At 36.8% G+C, this 22,059-nt stretch overlaps 1 protein-coding gene across 4 annotated transcripts in view; it reads left to right on the plus strand.

Moving 5' to 3' along the window:
- Positions 1-22,059, plus strand: part of LOC144449168 (alpha-2,8-sialyltransferase 8F-like) — a 37,875-nt gene that overhangs the window by 13,832 nt on the left and 1,984 nt on the right. For 2 of the 4 annotated variants that reach the window (XM_078139656.1, XM_078139655.1), the window contains exons 2-7: positions 13,731-14,013; positions 14,333-14,602; positions 15,900-16,041; positions 18,129-18,241; positions 20,081-20,170; positions 21,299-21,540. In XM_078139656.1, the coding sequence (XP_077995782.1) occupies positions 13,850-14,013; positions 14,333-14,602; positions 15,900-16,041; positions 18,129-18,241; positions 20,081-20,170; positions 21,299-21,540 (1,021 nt within the window). In that variant the 5' untranslated portion in view covers positions 13,731-13,849. The remainder of the gene's footprint in view (positions 1-13,730; positions 14,014-14,332; positions 14,603-15,899; positions 16,042-18,128; positions 18,242-20,080; positions 20,171-21,298; positions 21,541-22,059) is intronic. The other 2 variants (XM_078139657.1, XM_078139658.1) reach the window with 1 other exon arrangement.

Raw genomic sequence — 22,059 nt, forward strand, 5'->3', positions numbered from 1 at the left:
AGCATGTATGTAAGGGTACCTAGATTGGCAAAGTTGCAACGGTCCAACTTTGCCGAAAATCGCGCGAAGTTGGACTGACACTACTTTTGGCACAAAGTTGGAGTCCCACTTTACGGTCCCACTTTGCCACTTCAGGTACCCTTTACCTCCTATAGACCAATATTGGATCACGATCAAACTTTAAAATATATCGTCTAGTTAGGAATCTTAGACGATACCATACGATAGTATCATCAGATAGTATCTGGTGTTTTGGGAGCTACATTGTCGGGTCACGGTCACAGTTAAAATAGAAAACAACATCGTCTGTTTTGTGGCCATTGACAATACAAGATGATAGTATCGAAAGTATCCGATATCATAGCATATTTTGGGGTGCGACATTGTTGGGCCAGTTCAATAAAATATCGTCTATTTTGTAGCCCGAGAAGTCTTTCTATCGTGATAGATATAATGTGCCTCAAACGATCCTACACGAAATGTACAAACATATCGTCTTGCTTGAAGCCGTGGACGACACTTAGACAATAGCATCGATATTATTCGATACAATCATATGCTATACTCTAATATCTATTTTATTGTAGTATCGATACCAGACGATAAACATCCGATATCGTAAAATGTGCAATGTCGCGATATCCTACTATCGAGTTCCCAAGCACCCATCCACCACCCGCGCGTCCTCTCACATCCTTACCATTACACTACAATGACGTGTTCATAGATACGGTAGCTAAAATTTATCAAGTATGTGACTCAGCCGTTCAAACTGAGTTGCGAGCTAAATTAATCTAAGAAAGCGCAGAAACACCCATAAAGTTGTCCGGGTTTGGTAAAAATGCGTTATTTTAGTGAAAGTAGCGGCTGATCTTTGGGTCATCGTTGACTGTGCGACTTTGACTACAGTTACTTTACAATCACTTGGACTACAAACGTTATAACGTTTCCCGTTAAAATCATATTAACAAAATGTCCTATTTTTACCATATATTTGTCAGAATTAACTTCTTTTAACCAGTCAGTCATCCTACTTTAACCATAGACAATCTCTCTATATTGTCTATGCTTTAACTACGCTTTAACCATAGACAGTAGTCTTTATCTATTATCTATGCTTTAACCATGTTCTAGGTCGTCTGAACACGGACGTAATTTATGTCCGTGGTCTGAACATCCGAAAGTAGAGCTTGTCTCGCGTACAGTCAAACTGCGGAAGCACTCAATCGTTATACTATGTAACACTACGAAATACTGCACACAAGAATGGTTGAACCACATTTATCTGTGGTTGGAACGTTACGATGTAAAGGAAAACGCAAATCTTTAACATGCAGTATTAGATTTTGCGCAAGTTGTCCATGGCAACCAATTCACACATTTTGCTGGCTTAGCCATAGATAATAGAGATGTTCCTCTCTATAATCTATGGCTTAGCATATTAACTAACCCTACAATTTCGGGGTGATTGTGGTTGGATCATCTCTTGTGCGGGACAACTTGTCGGGAGTTTGTAATGATAACAGACAAGTCGTTGGCAGAAAACGAGGGACATTACGTTTCTAAATTGAAGCTGATTGAAAACTTAAACGATATTTAGATCAAGCCAATTGTCTGCTATATGCTCAGACATATCCATTATGCTGTCTCTGTTATATCTAAAAAAAAACAACATCGAAGCGTTGACGAAAGAATAGTGTCTCTTTCTATTGTCTATGAGTAGATTATTTGCATAGTCGCAAGTCACACCTACACTGTAGAGACAGGGAACAGTGAGATAAGAGTAACTACATGCTGTGGGAAAGACAAACAGCAACATTAATAATGCATAGTTAGTATATTATCGACAGGATGATTTAATATCGGACAACAAGCATGACCGGCTTCTTTTCTCGGTTTACATGTATCTAATATCGACAATGTCGCCTATGTTCAAGTTCGCAAAAGAAAAGCTCAAATTCCCCAATCACAGTGATCGAGGAGCCGTTTATCCATATATAACTACCCTTGCCTAGTATTGTGTAAAGAAAGGGACTATCAGATATATCTTCATAGTATGACTAACAAAGTACGCCTGTCACTTCATTTCTAGATGGGGCATATCAGTATACACGTGTACATAACGCTAAAGGATGAATTGGGTACCAGATCGAAGACCATTCATGTTTTGTACCAGTTAACTCGAAATAAATAATAAAACCCGAAGCGTGACTTTGAACTACTGACATAATAGTAAACAAATAGTGTAAAAAATTACGGTTACTACCGGAATTTTTATCCTCATATATCCACCTTTGCCGCCTCTGAAAAGAATGGGGCAATCAGATAATTGTTTGTGGTATAACTAATATAGGGAAGACTAGGGGATTTACCCTCATTGCCCCTCAAGTAAAATAGTTGATCGTTTTCCACGCACACGTGTGTCTTTAGCACCCTTTCTCGATGAAAAGAAATATGATTGAACTGGGTGCAAGATGAAGTCAGAGGACCACGTTTTGTACCAATGAACTAGAATGGGAAGGTAATACACAGACGACCGAAACGACAGGAAAGGGTAAAATAAAAATGTAACATTCACCACTGGAACATTCACATACAACCACCTTTGCCTCCTGTGTAAAGATAGGAACAATCAGATAATTGTTTATGGTATTACTAACTTGGGGAAGACATAGAACTTTACCGTCATCTCCCCTCACGGTAAAAGTTGACCGTTTTCCACACAGACAAATATGTGTCTTTAGCACCCTTTCTAGATGGGGGCATACATGTATACACATGTACATAACGCTAATAGATGAACTGGGTGCAAGATGAAGTCAGAGGACCATGTTTTGTACCGATGAACTAGAATGGGAAGGTAATACACAGAGGACCAAATATACCGAAACGATACAGCTGTGACTTTGAACTACTGACACAATAGTGAACAATAAGGGCAAAAATGGTACATTTACCACTGGAACGTTCATCCACATATAACCACCTTTGCCCCCTGTGTAAAGATAGGAACAATCAGATAATTGTGTGTGGTGACAAACTTAGGAAAGACATAAAACTTTACCCTCATCTCCCCTCACGGTAAAAGTTGACCATTTTCCACACAGACAAATATGTGTCTTTAGCACCCTTTCTAGATGGGGGCATACACGTATACACATGTACATAACGCTAATATATGAACTGGGATAACCATGTACAATAACAGTCCAAACGAGATTACTTTACTAGGGATGTGGATTTCACATGCATAAGGAGATGTCTCATAAGGGTGATTTTTTTAATAATGTAAACATAGGAATGTCTTCCAAGGTCATGTATGTCACGGGTCATGAAACGCATTACCATTACGGAGTCGGTCAAATGCCCGATGATACAACTGATTTAAAGCTAAAAACTGGTCAAGAAATTTTTTTTGAGGAATGCAGTATGACTTTTACCAATTTTAAGCATAATTTTGAAAATGATAGAAATATTCTGAGCTATTATTACATTGCAGCAAAATGTACCGCGCGACGGCATTAATTTCGAGATCTGTCCCTTATCAAACCTCAACGACTTCAGCCATGAAAGACACGTGCTGCTCCGACATAACAAAGGGGTGGGTAGACGACAGTGTTCTGTCAAGGTTTCCAACAAGTGGGGACAAAGGCCCCTTGGTTGCAAAAAGTGGGGTCACTTGACAGGGAGTGGGGTCAATTATTATTGTCTATGAAATGTTCATATAGATTATCTCAGACCACTATAGAGATACCATGGTCTGAGATATTCCATTACACATAGACTACTGCCTAACTACATAAAAAAATTCCATTCATAATAACAATTGTGTACGTACTACACATTACGCCTTAGCTAGAAAAAGAAGGCAATTAAGATTATGTAATTTTAACTAATTTCTACAGAGTATATTATATATTGTTTCACAAGATTGGACAGCCAGGTAGTCACAATTTTTAATCTGAATATCAATGAATAGCAGTGCTCAAATTTATAATTCCCTTTTTTCAGAAAAGGACAATAAACAACTTCTAAATAAGTCACAGTGAACATATGATTGAATAAAAACTTTGAGAAATCCTAATCTTGTAACCACTTGTTTCATTTTTAAACTGTTAGTACACTGCTGTGTTTATCATTCCCTCTTGAAATTCATGACGATGTTAAGAAAAACCAACATTTTGAAGAAAAAAATATCCCTGACTTTAAAAAGTACCAAATGTGAACGAAAAACTTCCAAATAATACAGTCAAACAAACTTTGAAACAATTTATTTTTCATTAATTACCGTTACTGGCTGTGTATCATGATTTGGTCCTGCTATATCAAATGACAGCATTAGTTACATACCATAAACTTGATACGGAAAGCTGACATTAGGTGTCCTTGAAACTCAGAACATGAATCTTGAACTAAAACTATCAACAACGTCAAAGTTGGGATGCTTTGTAAATACCACTGTAATTTTTTTCTGATTTGCACAACAAGTTCATTCTTCATGTCTGACTTTTTGTTTATCAAAGTTGATCTTTTTGTGGCATTTTTATGTTAAGGATAGAGCTGCGCATTGTCGCTGTATCTTATATGATGTCAACAAAACTTTCTACGGAGTCAGTATATTTCTTGTTGGATTGACGTCAGGGCCTGGCCCTGGACTTAGATAATTTTGAGATGTCCGCCGTAAACTGAATGCGCCAAAGCGACGCAAGGTGGGAAAATTATTGCATCATTTGTAATTTTAGGGGGGGGGGGGCAATGCCGAAAGGTCGCGGCCTCGGCAGAACACTGGTCTAAGACGCCATAAACAACATTTGATGTTCGTTCGAACCTTACAATCTTGCTGTGTTGAACTCAGGGGTCGGTCGGAAATTAAAAAAAAAACTTTTTTTCTGATGTCGGAGCTGCAAATTAGGGTCGGTCGGGAGACACAGAAAAATAAAAAGGGCCGCCCTATGAGCTCTAACCTATACACAGGGAGGTACTTAGCCAGCCATCTTCCATCTTGTTTTGGGAGAGAGACAATTATCACAGTGATTGCTACTGATTGGGAGGAGACACCTCCAAAGGTGAAAACATTTTTCTTGGAAGTAAGGAGGCAGTTTAGAGGCATAAAATATCAAACCACACAATTTAAAGTCTTACAATGCTTGAATATGGTCTTAAAATACCACAATTGAGACAATTATGCTATGCATTACATATTATCTGGCTATACATGAAGTGTATTTTGTTGTGGCAAAGCTGAAAGATATTTTGCGGATGTGCGCTTGGTAAATGACTTCTCCAGCAGTTTACTTTGGTTCCAAAAATCGCAAGTAAAGAACAAAACATTTCAAGACTTTCAGACTACGAGACTTTTGATGGACCAGTGACTGCTCAGCCCCCTTCCCATGGTCGTAAAGTTTTGCTCATTCCATTTAGTTCACGTTGGATATGCAACAGCTTAGTTTAATCCAAATTCATGCTTGTATGCATCATCAAAGCCAAGTAAACCACTGTATAAGATATCATGTAATTTGGAATAGACTCAAATGTTTATTGTTACATGACTTTGTATCATTCAGAAAATATAAAGAAATCTCCTTAATTGTGAAACAAAGTGTGCATTTTACTGACATGTGAATTCCGCATGAGGATATATTGCCAAAAATATGGGTCGGGAGGGTCTGTTGAACAGCTTTCTTTTTTTTCTTTTTTTTCCTGGCATTATATAGAAACGCCTGTGATCAGAACATCGTTTTATCAGTGGTGGACAATGAAAATTGGCTGTGAAGGTGCCGAAAAAGTCTATTTCTGATCACTATCAACCTGGCAAACATAAAATATATAAAAACATTCAAGCTTTATAAAAGATATAAAAACAGCACCGGGTCCCTCTGATGTAGTTTCAGTCGATTCTCTTATCAGTTTTTCTGTCTGTGAAAGTTACATATAGTCATGTTGCAACGTAAACTTCGAGTGTAAGGGACAGTACAATTACAGCGCCATTGTTTAGATCCTAGAAGACGACGAAAGGGAAGTAATCTCAAGAAAGATGTTCCACCATTTATATGGAGTGAAATGTGTGAGGATGCATTCCAGTGTTTGAAACTGAAACTCATTTCAGCACCAATCCTTGGCTATCCAGATTTTACCAAACAATTTACATTACAAACTGATGCATCATCCCATATATTGGGGGCAGTATTGGTTCAACAACAAGATGGTAAAGATAGAGTAATCACTTATTGTAGTTGTGGGTTACGACCACCAGAAACCAGATATCCAGCACATAAACTGGAATTTCTCTGCTTAAAATGGGCTGCAACAGACAAGCTGAGGGATTACCTCTATGGCAATCAGTTCACAGTGCTTACAGACAACAACCCATTGGTATATGTGATGTCATCTGCCAAGGTTGAAGCCACCTTGCTATGTTTGATTTTGACATTAAATATCGACCAGGCAGAAGCAATGCCAACGCGGATGCATTGTCAGGAATACCTAAACATGAAGTTGCACAAACTCTAAAGGTAGTATGTAATATGGCAAAGCGAACAGATGAAGTCAAACCCATCCCAGAGGACGAAGACTATACAAATCCTATTCCTTCATATTCCGAAACATTACCAAGTGTGACATTACAAGAGTTGAGATTTCGTCAACATCAAGATTCTTCAATCATGGAGGTTATCCAAGCTAGAAGTTTGTCCAAGAAACCAAGAAGAAGACAAAAGGAACATTTAAGTGCAGAAGCCAGATTGTTAGTACATCAATGGGACAAGTTGACTCTTCGAGATGGTATTCTTTATAGGAAAATTCGTCCACCTAAAGGAACTGAAATATTTCAGCTGGTTTTGCCACCAAAGTATAGACAAGATGTTCTCCAGAAACTTCATAGTGAAATGGGTCATTTGAGATTTGATAAAACATTGGATCTCGTACGTTCAAGATTTTATTGGCCTAGGATTTACGTTCAAGTGAAAACCTGGTGTGACCAGTGTGAAAGATGTTGTCTGAGAAAAGCTGCTGTCAAAACAGTGCGAGCACCATTGGTTAGCGTCACTACATCTCAGCCATTAGAACTAGTGTGTATAGACTTTGTGACCCCAGAACCTTCTAAAGGTGGAGTTGAAAATATGCTCGTTGTTACTGATCGTTTTTCCAGATATGCTCAAGCCTGTCCTACATTAAATCAGAAAGCGACAACAGTTGCAAAAGTTCTGTGGAAAAACTTCATGTGCCAGTATGGATTTCCTCTCAGATTGCATTCGGATCAAGGAAGAAATTTCGGAAGTGCTCTCATAAAGGAACTATGTCAGATTACTAATACAGTTAAGTCACATACTACACCATACCATCCAGATGGGAACGGATTGGCTGAAAGTTTCAACCAGACAGTACTCAATATGCTAGGAACATTAGATCCATGCGGATTATCTGAAACCAAGGACCACTTGGATTACAGTGAATACACCCAAGCACTTCGCGAAAGATTGCAGACTGCATATAGACAAGCTTGTGACCAGGCAAATAAAGCCAGAGTGAAGCAGAAAAACCTGTATGACAGAAACGCAAAGGCTGAAACTCTCTCAGTAGGTGATCGCGTATTAGTGAAACTAAAGGAAATTGGTAAACACAAGCTTGGAGAACGCTGGGAGAAACCCCCTATCTTGTTGTAGAAAAAAGACCAGATCTTCCAGTTTACGTGGTTAAGAGAGGAGTTCAGAGGTACAGAACGTGTCTTGCATCGGAACATGTTGAAGCAGTGTTCATTCCTACCTGTCGAGAGTGAAGAGATTACAGAAACAATAGTGATCAATAGTGATCCTGTTATTAAACCAGTTGTGAGGGATGAACCCGAAATCAACGACTATAAAGAAGGTGATACTATAGAGTATTTGGTTTCTGCAAATAAAGTGATAGATCCAGCTGATGTAAAGGCAAACGACTCATTGTGTTTTAAGAAGCCAAAGGATAGTACTGTACATGGGATCCGGGATACCAGTAGTTCAGTCACCACCTATGCTACAGGAGAATCCAGTATCAACACATATTCCAGAAAACAATATGGTCCTGCCGCAACAAACCACACAGTCTAGACAGGATATTTCTATAGATTGTAGTCCTTCAACACAAAACCCCAGAACACAGTCAACACACCCCTCAGAAATTTCACAATTATATTTTAATGGGTCCACACAGAATAATTCTACCACCCCTGATAATTTGCAAAATGGGAATGTTGTATCTGATAAGTCTACAGAAATAACTACTCGTAGATATCCACTGAGAAAACGTAAACCTACTGAGAGATATGGATTTATTATGTCATTAATGAGTGAAGTAGCAACAGCAGTTTAGAAGCTATTTTTTGTAAACTTTCGTAAAACAGTAAAAAATGCTGAAAATGATGAGCCGTCATTTTTTGAACCAAGCAATAACCCTGGTTTGACTCCTGGTCTCGGCACTATTTGTGACCCCTGGCATCGGTTCGGTAGTGATCATCGATGTTATCTTGGATTGCGTTGCGTATTTTTAGCCCAAACCCTCCAGGGGACACGATCATACACTGCATACACTGACTCAGTCGCAGACATGGTTCACACTATAACTGTAATGTCTTTATTGCTAATCAGTCAGCGGCTCCATCTGTCCATGGCAGTACCTATTGTCGGACAGCCATATTGCAAAAGAGAATTACAATACTTATTTATACAAGTAGGCAAAATATGTGTTTCAAAATATCAACCAAAATTATAATATCTGTTGAAATACGCATATCATTTAAAACAAAACTACATTGTGACACATTTTGCAATAATTGGGGTTACGCTATCAAAATAAATGGGGTTCATACATGTTAAGCTGTTTACAGAAATTCTGAGTAAGCAGAGGATTTTTACATTAGTTATTGAGTATCAAGGTGTACAAGGCTTACAGCTGATAAAGATTCAAACAGTTTATAACAACAATAACAACGGACAATTTGGCCACAGCATACAATGGAACATGTGACTTTCCATAGCAAATCCATTGACTCGAAATAAATGCTCAAAAATCCTGAACATCCTTCATAAATATTATAATTGAGAGTTCTAGAGGTACTATATATTCATTCCATCTCGGTAATAGACGTGGATATCAAAGATTACACACTTTTATGAGCGATTCTAAACAGCAACAGGAAATTACTATTTTCAGACAGCCATATTGGAAAAGAGGTCGATTGATGTCACCTCTCTGCTTCATGAGGGCGTCCCACAAAAGGTCACAGTGTGATATGCATTACAAAGAATTACAGGTCACTGATGAAACAGAGTATACATTATATTTTATCAAAATATTGGTCACATATATATCATGTAATATTGTTGTCTAATAATTGAATTGACCAAAAATTAAATGACTCTACGTTGACGTGAGTAACCACTGGATCATTTATTAGTCTACATGAAAGTCCAAAGTAATGAATGGGTATTATGCTTGGCATCTAAATGTTACTGCAGTTGATTGAGAAAAAAGAATTGTTGCCTGTACAAGTCATTGAAGTGTACATGATGTACATTATGCTATCAAACTATTAATTTAGTATCGTACGTAATGCACCAGTGTTACATAGAATAGTACAGTTTTAGCCATATGTTGCTTATTTTGTTGAATTGAATCTATATACATTATCGACATATGGTGTTTGTGTACATTATGTATACACTATCAAACCTTAAGTTTACATTTGACAATTATTTTCTCCGTGTAAAATCAGTATAATTGAGCTTAGCAAAAAATAAGAGGAATACCGCGGCACGTCACCATTTTCTATACATGGCCTAAGATAAAGTAAGTCATAATTTTGCTACAACTCTCTAATAATGGCACAGCAATTATTTGACCTTTTGCTTTTAACAGCTGAATGAAGATTGATACCTTTCCACTGTGAACTAACTAAACATAAAAAGGGAGACATTTAAAGATTGTAATATGACGTATTTGTGGTGCTCAAACACACATCCACACAAGGTCATTAATATCGGGAGGCGATTTTTATTAATTTATTATGGTAATTTAACCATTTCTTGTGAGAGTGCACAAAGAATATTCAAGTCAAAACAGTGACAATTAGAGCCGGACTCCGGATTTCAGATTCCGGGGTCCCCAAGCCGCCCACCATAAAGGTAGAATATTGTAAATTTCAACTAGTGTACCACAAGAAAATACAAAGCATGTGACGGTTAGAATCTCCCCTATACCATTATACTTATATACATGCACATTAGGAAGTCAACTGTTTTATAGAATCAATCCATTTATGTCCAAAGCGTTATCAGTTTTCAATAAAAGTAACATGTACACTGTATAGTTTGCAGGCACTCGAAAATATCAAGCTTTTTTTTATGAAGGCTTAAGCTGTATGTAGGTTTCATTTGTAAGTCCAATTTGATAATTTATTCTGTAGGTAGGGCACATCACACGACATACTGCCATATGACACTCATTGTTCCTGAGTATATACCATATGTGTGGATCATGAATAAATCAGAATGCCGTGGAGTAGGGAGTTGTCGTTTAGTGAATTGTATCTGATATGTATGCCACGGAAGTCCATTCAATGCATTGTAGATAATTAAGTATATAAGACTGCACTGCTAGACAATCAAGTTTGGAGATTTGAAGTGTGTAAATAGCTCGGAGGACTGTTCAGTTTATGCCAGTAACGCAACAAACACGACAAGTGTACAAGGAAAGCATGATTGTGAAAAATAATAATAAGAGAGCCATGATTAGTGATGTATATTATTTACAAACGACACACCAATGAATTCAGATGTGTAGCTGGCAGGAATTCAAATGAAATAAAAGCACCCAGTCTGGCGAGAGGATAAAGTTGAAGTGGTGAATATGACAGGTCAAATGAAATATTAATGGGAGAATCTGGAAACTTTCTCTCAGTATTGCTATTTTTATTCACAGTAGAATGACTTAGACAGCATAGTGACAATAATCAAATGTAACGGCGTACTTGTTTCAAAATCAAAGGTTTCTTCATTGTATAAATATATACATATATTAATTGGATATTGCATGCAAACCAATAGAACGCTCTACACCTGTTCTCTTCATGCTTGCATGCTTATGGTTTGAGAGTAATGTGATCTGATAAAAGCACAGTGCTGCCAAGCAACGTGAATAATACAATTCATCTCACTCATTCACAGCAGCCGCAGCTGTAACAAACTGAACTCGTTAAAGAATGGCCCAAAACCATAGACCCTCGAAGGTTTATGCCAAATCCTCATTTGGCTAAAAACGAATGAGAATACAACATTCTTTTTACCGGAAACAACTTCATAAACTTGACCTAATTTATCTCTCTCATTGCTGATTGTAGTAAAGTACAATGGGTTCATGTCCATGTATAAACAGTCCCGGCTGTTGAATCCCTCGTCAACAAAATGTAAATTTCAAAATATTGATGTCATCGCCCGATCGACAAGTAACAGCCTGTATTGAAGTGTTATCTACTTGAGACTTAATATAATATTATTTTTGAATAACATAAAATAACGACGAACGAAACTAAACATGCCAAAATAAACAAGTCCTCACAGAAGACACAGCCCCTCAAATACTTCACTTCTATGCGGCAACTGATAATGCAAGAAATTGCTGAATTTCGATAATTTAAACTGAAGATCAAAGGTCAATGTTTGAACACTTCAATGTAGTCTCTATTTATCAACATTTTGAGTTATGTGGTAAATGATTGTTAACGATTAATTGAGTAAACAGTGATACGAGCACAAAAAATAACGAATGTGTATGTTTATCTGGTTCTAAACTATCTATAGACATGATGTAAAAGACATTAGCCACAAATAATAGCTACAAAGTGTCTGCAATATGTAAGTAATAGCTTAATTTTGATGGTCTACCCTGTAGGTCAAGGTAAAGGTCAACGTGTATGGTCACTCATACAAGAAAGCTTGCATGTGATTATATAGAGTTAGACATTTGAATCTATGTATTGAAGTGTTTGAGTTATGCAGTAAATAATGATTTCTTTACTATGAGTGAGGCTGTAATTCAGTAATAGTGATTTGAGCACTAAAACATAATGCTTGTGTATAGGTCTTTTCTTTAAAATTACTTGTAAACACGATTTAAAAGAAATTAGCAATATGTAAATAGTACTATGGGTCTGTGATAGGCAGGAATTGGCTTGATTGTGATAACTGACGTCAAGGTCAAAGGTCAGGGTCTCCAGAGATAGCTTGCATATGATTATATGGGGTAGACACTTGAATGAAGTGCAGTAAATATTTGTGAAAGTATAAATATGGCCGCCATTCGGCCAAATATGCATATATCAAGTAATAAATTGATGTGCATATGTCTTATATGATATGTCATTTTTGTGTACGGTTTGAAAGAAATTGGATATTGCATGTCTGAGAAATGAGGTATTACGGACTGACATATTAAGGACAGGTGGACGGATGGTTGCATGCATGGACTGCAATGCCCATTTTGATACCATCTCCTGGGGTGGGGGTGGGGCTAAAAATCTCCATACCATTCTAAACCAAGAGTTTTGCTACCTTATTTTTATGTTGTGAATACATTCTAATATGCACTAAGGACAACACTATAAAGACTTGCTCTATGGGAAGGTAATTTTTTGTCTTTTAAAATGCAATAGTTAGATCAATGTGTACCAGAAATGTTAAGTACTAAGCTAGAAATAAGACCACATAATATCTTATTACCCCCCCCCCCCCAATTAAGACAAACTACTCACAGAAAGCAACAAAAAAAGAGAAGAAGCTCCAAAACATAAAAAAGAGAATAAAATTACAGTAAGGAGTTGATGATGCACAAACAACTACAAAGAAATAGACAGTTCAATTACAACACAGGGTTTGAAATAAATATGGGGTTTGGAAAAGTGAATTAGAAGTAGAGCAAAAACTAAGAGAGATGAAGAGCCTAAGTGAACAAGCGAAAGCACTTAAAGATAGGACCACCAAATTTTTTGCAGGACTACTACGTTATCAATTTTACTAGTCCTGTGGGATAGTGACTTTTTTACTCCAGTGTCGAACCCTGAATTGGCTGAGAATGACTCTCTTTCGGGTACTTGGGATTGTCGCCGTACGGAAACTAAGATGGCGATTAATACATTTCTTCCCTATATATATCTACTACAACTAGTACAAGTTGACTGTTGTTGAGTTGGTAAATTTGTTAGAAAATTGAAATTCAAATTGCCTCAAAATTATTTTAGATCCCTAGTTTATTTCATTCATCATTAAAATTTTCCAGGGTTAAAGCTGTAAGACACTGGAATTATTTATAGCCAACCTCAAAATCCTCTTTTTTTTCTTTTTCTTGTGTGCATTTCCCAGTCATTTTTTTCAGAGATTTTGTGCAATTTTTCATAACAGTAGATTTTTGTTATAAAATGGTGACTATGGTATAAAAGTACAATACATTACCAACATCTGTGTAAAATGTGTTTTATAGTGAGACATCATATGAAACCACTAACCACTTTATTGCATCGCTAAAACAAAACTGCATAGTGAAGAGCTGAAGAACTGAACCACTTCTACATGTCACCAAAATAAAAAAATTAAATAAAAAAAAAATAAACAGCGGAGCTATTCTGACCGATAGGTCGCTTGTTTGATTTGTAACTGGGATATTTTCACTGTAAAGCACATAATAAGAATATTTTTGTTATGTTGTAGGTTCATGCCTGAAATGCACAGTGTAATCTCACGTGACTTAAGATCTTCAAAAAAGGAGTAATTTCGATATTACTACTAACACTATATACACAAGTTCAAAACTGTGTAGCTGATCAGCCATGGATGGACGTCGTCAATGTCTGTACTGGTGTTTTAAACCAACTAAGAAAACGAAGTTGTGTGCTTTAATTATTCTTGTAATCAGTACCATGCCTATACTAGCCTTCTTTGGTAAAACTGAACTCATTGCAAATAAATACTTCGCCAAGTATGCTCGATTAAGGTTGGTACAAATAATTATGCTCCAGAAATTTAAACTCCTGTCTGTCTGTCTGTCTGTCTATCTGTCTGGCTGTCTCTCTGTCTGTCTGTCTGTCTGTCTGTCTGTCTGTCTGTCTGTCTGTCTGTCTGTCTGTCTCTCTCTCTCTCTCTCTCTCTCTCTCTCTCTCTCTCTCTCCGGACATGCATGCATTAACAAACATGCACATACATACATACATACATACATACATACATACATACATACATACATACATACATACATTACATTGTATACAATTGCATATCATGAAAACTTATTCATTGTACGGTACATATTGCAGAACAACCATCTTTCCTTCCAACATCAATTTGCTTAACACCCCACATCCGTCCATTACCTCCGATCATGTCAAAGAGATGGGAGACAACAACGCGAAATGTGTTTTACCAACTAGTACAGTTGTCAAGAAAGACCAGAAGATTCCTGTGAACGTAGCCAAAAAATTCAAGGCTTTACTCCAGGAGAAAGATCGATCAAAAACCGTCAGCACTATCACTAGAATTGTTAAACAACCTTGGAAGCACAATATTGATAACCAAAGGCAAATTCGGTAAGTATGATATTTAAGAACTTTCATTTGAGAGGCTTTGACATAATTGCTTTGTACTCATATGAGAGTAACAATTACACCTTTCTATTGAAAGTGACGTCATATATAGATATAAATTTAAGTTTACTGAGGGCAGTATACATGACAGAAACTTACACTACAAATAACAAAGATCCAGACATTGCTCATAGCTTGTAAAAAGTAATTCCTGCAGTGAGTAGCGAAAATCACTCCTGGGAGACTTAACTCTAAGATCAATAGGTAAACTGTTCCAAAATGCAGTGCCAGTATAGGAAATTGCAATTTTTTCCATTTCTGTATGCACTTTTTGGATGGCGAGATTGCTTTTTTTCTGTATTACGAGTGCTATGAAGAGTAGGAAAAGTGCAGTAATCTGTGATATGATGAGGTAAGTTACAATTGATCAAATCAAACATCAATGTTCATATTTATAGGTTATGAAGTTTGAAAACATCCAGGATATGTAATTGGGTGAAATGTTCAGTTGAATTTGTAGTGAGGTTACCGAAAGTTATGGCTATGACTGTCATCTTCTGGGAGGTATAGCTATTTGGTAAATGTGAATGGTAAGTGGGGCACCGAACCTCCAGGCCATATGAAATGTGTGGTTGTATGAAAGTTTTGTAAAGAGGGATCAGACGATATTTTGGTACGAAATGTCTCAATCGAAATAAGACATAGAATTTCCCCCCTAATTTTCAGAATTAACCATATAACATGATTTGATCAATTAAGATGTCTGTGCAGGGTGACTACCACAAACGATGTAACATTTTTCGTTTTCTGTTTCTAAAGATGATATAGTTTGTTTTGAGAGGATCAATTGTAAATGTATGTACTCAGCACCAGGTAACCACATTTTTGTAAGTGTATATCTACAAACCCTAGGTCAAGATTGTAACAATTATCTGGGAAAGTGTGAAAAAGGTGTGTATCATCAGCAAATAACATACAGTTTAAAAAAGGCAGAAGAACTGTATATATCATTTAATGAAACTGTAAAGTAAAAATAACGTTGGTTCTAGAACTGACCCCTGTGGTACTCCACATTCAATACCTTGGCTTGGTGCATGTGTGTGTGTGTGTATGTATGTATGTATGTATGTATGTATGTATGTATGTATGTATGTGTGTGTGTGTGTGTGTGTATGTATGTATGTATGTATGTATGTATGTGTGTGTGTGTGTGTGTGTGTGCGCGTGCATGCGCGTGCGTATTTATATATACATACTTAATCTTCTAATCTTTGGATATTCCTGCCATTTATATTTACAGGAAAATGCTATCCAAATTATCTGACATTCAAACTAAATTCAGCATAACTAAGAGTAATGTCAAAGTTGGGACAGGCCTTAGGCAAAGCCAATCAAATAAAATACGCAATATATCGAGATGGTTTTATGACTGCCTACCAAAGGTAAGCTGTCCTTTCTTAACTCTTCAAGATGCACACGTTAAGTATATTTCTCCCAGTACCATTGTAAAGATGTGGGACATATGTAATTCTTATATATGCTTATATTACAACACTTGCAGCAATTATGCAGAGACGCCTGCTTTGCAGGTACAGATGAATCTTCTTTTTATCACACTCTCAAACCATAGATCCTCCATCAATGTTGGTGGAGGGTCCATGCTCAAACTAACGTACATGGAAATTCCAAACTACATCAAGTCACTATGTATCACACTTGCATTTTGTTCTCATTAATGTAATGTTCCAAATAATTTGAAATTGGGAGCTTATTTCCATGACCTGTGGCCGCATCATCATATCTCATAATTAAAGCAAATGCCTAGCTGTACAGGAGCTGGATACATGCGTTGATTGCCTAATCATCGAAAGTCGTTATTTATGTAAACGACACATTAATATTCATGAGATGATTACCATAATCTAACCACTTCTTGCTAGTGTCATAAGAAATATGTGTATTGAGTTTTAGGATTGATGTAACAGTTTTCGAGGTAGTGTGCTCACAGATAGACACAGCAACACACATAAAGTCAGTCAGACAGACAGACAGACAGACAGGCAGATAGACAGACAGACAGACAGTTGTCAGTGCGTTTCTCTCCTGGCACAGTATTTCAATGCAGTTCCAAGGTTGCTGCTCATGCGCACATCACGCAATCGTGTTGCTTATTTCAAAACGAAGCTAGTGGTATACTTCTGCTAAGTTACGGCATTTTCCGATAATTTTAATGAAATTTGCTTACATTCTTGAAATCACCAGATGCTGTAATTCCTATTGGATTGTTTCTTAGTAACGAACGAAGCGCTGATTACGAGCTTTCTATCAGTGTTCATGGCATTACGGTCTGACAACGTCTGGTGTTGCCTGGCAAGTTTAAAATGGAGTCATTTGCACATGTTTTGACTTCCTGAAGACTCCACGAGTGTGTAACAAAAGAACTTGTCTTTTAGCTAGATTAGTTTAGACAGGTACAATTCATGTTCCCATCGTCACTCATTGGTTTTGATAGACTTAAGCTTGTAGTAAACATGGAAGTATAAACGTTTCTACCTTCACATATAAGATACACTTGGTGAAACCATTGTGAAAGCTTAAAGAAAATGGTCGGTGTTGCCCAAGATCGAGATATTTGAATGATACAGACTTACTTCATCAATATACAAAGCCATGGCAAATCTAATTCGGGATGGCCAGAAGAGCTCTGAGCAAGTGTCAATTCATGATTCGTTAGTAAAATGCAGTCATGCAGGTTTTATTTTTGATCTCTGCTAGTAATAGGTATTTTTCTTGTCCTTCCTACCGCCATGTGTTGTACATGGGGGGGGGGGGTACCATTGGCCACGGCTGGTAGGGGTGTGTGGCCAATGCTGTCAACCCCAGACCACATTTTAGACTCATTTTGACCAAAAACCTATACCCCATTTTAGACCATTCAAGTTTTTAGAAGACTCCATTTTAGACCAAAATACATAATCACCAGTATGAAAATGTCAACCAGCGAATTAGCTGGGGGAGATTCCAAGAGAAATTCCCAGAAATTTAGAACTAATCAAGAATTTATTATGTGATTCCCTCAAGGACCCCATTATAGACCAAACAAAAGCGAAAACTGTGTATAGTTGACCCCATTTTAGACTCCTTATTCTAAAAATACAGTGCGGTACCCATTTTAGACCAAAGGGCGAAAAACCTCACCTCAAAGTGGCACATTTATGTATACCCATAGGCAGGAGTACACCACAGGGGTTCTACAGACTCTATGGATGGCTGTATTAACCTTGTCTCTCTCGTCGAGATGAGTGTGAATTGAAGGAAACGATGTTTGGAGTAAAACTGACAGAAAGACTTTATTTCGTGATAGCCTCATGGCTTCACTCAATGTCAAAGCAAGGTGAAAGAGACTTGAATGGCATCTCTAGACATATGAGATGGTACCTATTGTCCCCATCCCCGCTTTAATTACTGTAGGCTTCCTAAATGCATGAATAATTCCATTGACAGTAGGATTTGTTTTTCTTGTGAATAGAATGAAATGTTTGCAACCAAGCATTTTACTACATGCACGATTGTTGGCAGCGGTGGAATTTTGTCGGGCAGCAACTGTGGACACAAAATCGATAAGGCAGATGCAGTTTTCAGGTACCTTCCTTTCAAATGCTTATTATATGCAGATATTGTCACTACACTGTTGTTTCCAGATATTCTCATTGGAACCAATGATCGAATGGAACTGCTGCAGACATGCTATCGTTTTCAGATACCACGTTTCGAATGCTGAGCTTAAGGAAATGTTGTAGACAATTCTGTAATTTCCGGACACCCTATTATGAATGCTACTTACGTGTATATTTTACAGACGCAAAGCATTTTTCAGATGCCATGCGCTCATTTCAAATGCTGGGCATATGTAAATGTTGCAGCCATACCTCAGCTTCAATAGTGACCTTGTTTTAGTGTTGTAGACATTTTCATCATAGGAAAATTTGACATTCTATCCTCAGAAACTTTAATAATTTACACTGTCTACTTTTATACTAGTCCCCCTTTTGATGTTTTCTGCACTTTTAATATGTTATTGACCATATGTTTACTGAATGTAAATAAACAATCCTCCCTAAAGGGACATGGTCCGCAACTTGTAAATATATTTTCGTTATTTTTTACCAAATAAAAGTTACTAATATTTTACCCTCACTGTTACTTGTTTAATGACTAGTAGTCACTGGCAAAACTCCCACTGTATTAAATGTTGTGGTATTGCATTCTCATACTTATATGAATACCAGAATTAAACTGAATGCCTCTAGTGGCAGTCTTGAGGTTTTTGTTCCTGCTCATAATAATTGCTGGAATGCAAAATTCTTGGCTATAGTACATGATATACCCCTCAAATGGCAAAAAGGTGTGCCAAACTATAAGGAAAGTGAAAGGACTTTGTGATATCAATCTAAGTATGTAGTGGTACAGGTGTAGTTGATTTTTAAATGAAATTATTCAGATATACAGATATACACATACAGACGTACCATTACCCATGCATACAGAATTAATGTTAGGATTGTTTATTGGTATCATTTGAACATAATGAACTTTTGTTGAGAGTGGCCATTCTTTCATGGATTCACTGTATTATCTATATCAAATCTGAATGTTATTGTTACATTAAAATTCCAAAATTGGAAAAGAAAGCAGGAAGCTGCATAAACCGGAGTTGAATGCGGTACTTTCTAGTTTTGTGACTGCAAATAAATAGAAAAACCATGTCTTCTTTATGAGTGAAAAAGATATAATTTCAAGTATACACAAAAGAAATGATCATCACTGTCGAGACAGACAGACACAGACACACACACACACACACACACAGACTTTGCATCCTAATATATAACCTTCCTTACTGAAGGTAAAAATTGCATTTTAATCTTATACATAGACTAAAGTATTAGTAGTTTATACAGTAGGAGTTTTGGCAGTGGCTGCTGGTTTTTAGACAAGAGATATTGATTGGTAAAATATAAGAAACCTTTTATTTGGAAACAAAAATAAAAAAATACTAAACCCCTCAGAAATGCAATAAAAACCAAATCACCTGAAACCGAGTGTAGTCTGGTCCTGGAAATATTTTGTTAACATTGCTACATTTTATAAATGAGCTTGACAACACTTGTATCTAATATTGTTACATTTTCTGTTCATGTGACATCACTATCTTAGCGCTTTGGCATAAAGTCACTGAATTGTATCTCCTGTACAAAGATATCTTGTGGTAACTTTTAAGTAGTGATATTGACCTTTTATAGGGAATACCACAAGGTGGCGCTATAGGACGTTAGAGGGCGCTATTCAGTTGGCACTATATCAAAACAAATTCGCACTGAAAAGTTAAGCATGCACACCAAATTTCAAAATTCTACACCAAAGTACACAATATTCGTGGTTATCCGCCTATTATACATATCATTTTCTATTGATTTACAGGTTCAACGTCCCCTTTACAAAACCTTTCGAGAAAGCTGTGGGAAATAAAACCACGATAAATACAATAAATCGATCTGTGTTTACAGAAAGGTAATACTAAAATATGATACTGGAATCTTAAGAATAGAGTAATAACCATTGATCTATATGACTACAACATTTAATTTGACATGATAATGAAACTTTTCGATCATTAATCTCCTTTCGAAAATCATACTAATGTTTACAAAGATATTACATCGATCTAGACACTACAATAACAATAAACAACACTCATAGATTAACAACACCATACGGTTTTCATCCGATGATTTCCCTCATGTAGATGTCTTATAAAGTTATATGGTACTGACATTTGGCATTTCGATTAATCTAGTATTGAAGAGATCCTCTTCATAAATACCAAAGTTATCAAGAGCGCGTTGCAGATTACTGTTCAATTACTGTTCACTCACCCACTCTCACTCACGCACGCACGCACGCACTCACTCACTCACTCACTCACTCACTCACTCACTCACTCACTCACTCACTTACTTTGAAAATCATACAGAAACCAATAAGAGACTACATATTGTACACTTAAAGACAACAAGATGGCAATTTCTGGCTACATTTAGCCTGAATGAAGTCAACCAATTAATGATATGCGGGCGCCAAATATTTTGATGTCTGCATTTGATGTCTGCATGGTGGCACGTTTGCTCATTTCACTTACAGAAAATGTAGCAAGAAACTGCCTTCATTCAGTCTTGCTCTCTAAAAGTGTAATATTTGCAGTTTCCTATTGCTGTCTGAGTGGTTGTATCAAACACAGCCAGTGAACATTAATCTGCAACGTACTGTAATTATATTTATGAAGAAATGGAAAGACAAAAATGCAATTGAATCTGAGTAAACGAAAATCAGAATGAATGTCAGTGAATATGATCACCGTAATGAAAACTGTAACTGTTTCATGACAAACAAATTTATAGAGACAAGAAATATGCCTTAGCAATTGAACTCAAAACATTGAGTTGTCAGCAATCATGCATGGCCACACAATTGGCATTATATGTAACTATGCAATTGGTATCCTGAGCAAAATGGTTTCCAACGGAACATAAAACTACAATTATTGTAACCTTGCCATGAACGTAACACGTTTTCTTTTAAAAAAGCCAAACAAATTATTTGATGTTACAAACGTGACTTGTGTGACTTACATTTTTCTAGATACAATAGTCTAAGGACTTCAGAAGACCTGACAAGGGTTGTGGATGACTTGAAAGAAATTGTACGAGATGGATTTGCATGGATGCCAGAGTTTTCCCATGATAGAGAGCATAATGTTAGTGATGCAGTAATTCCTTTATTGGTGAAAAATAATCTCAAAATTATGTTTATGCATCCCGATCATTACCGTGCAATAAGAAAACACTGGCAAGCTTGGGGAATGCGGATACTTATATCATCAGGTAGGTATTTGTTGTTAAAATCTTCATAAAATGTGAGTAGTAAGGGGCAGCGCACATTAACTTTCACTAATGGGATGTCCAGAGCACTCGCCTTAGTCTCAAAACAGGTTTTAAAAAAAATTCAAGGCAATAACCTCTTCTTTTCTACACTACACTACCGACTTTACGAAAATTGATGGTGCCTGTAATAGACCATAAGATAAATTACTAATATTTTATGAGGGTGGAAGGTTTTCCTGTTATGCAGTAACTATGGCTACTTTCTCTGTTATGATTTTGTTAGTTTTGATTAGTTGATAAATGTAATAAGGGAAACTTCAGTAATTACAAAGGGGGGGGGGGAATTGCTGTTGCGTAAAAAAATGACCATATCCCCGATTCTGTAGTGCTAAAAAGTGACCCTCCCTTTCTCCAAAATATGACCCTCGCCCTGTTAATATATACGAATATTGCAAAAAACATAATTTAATGATGACAGACCTGTAAAAGGACACTAATACCAGAATTAATAGTTTAAAG

Source organism: Glandiceps talaboti, chromosome 18, assembly GCF_964340395.1.
Source record: "Glandiceps talaboti chromosome 18, keGlaTala1.1, whole genome shotgun sequence".
Lineage (NCBI taxonomy): Eukaryota > Metazoa > Hemichordata > Enteropneusta > Spengelidae > Glandiceps > Glandiceps talaboti.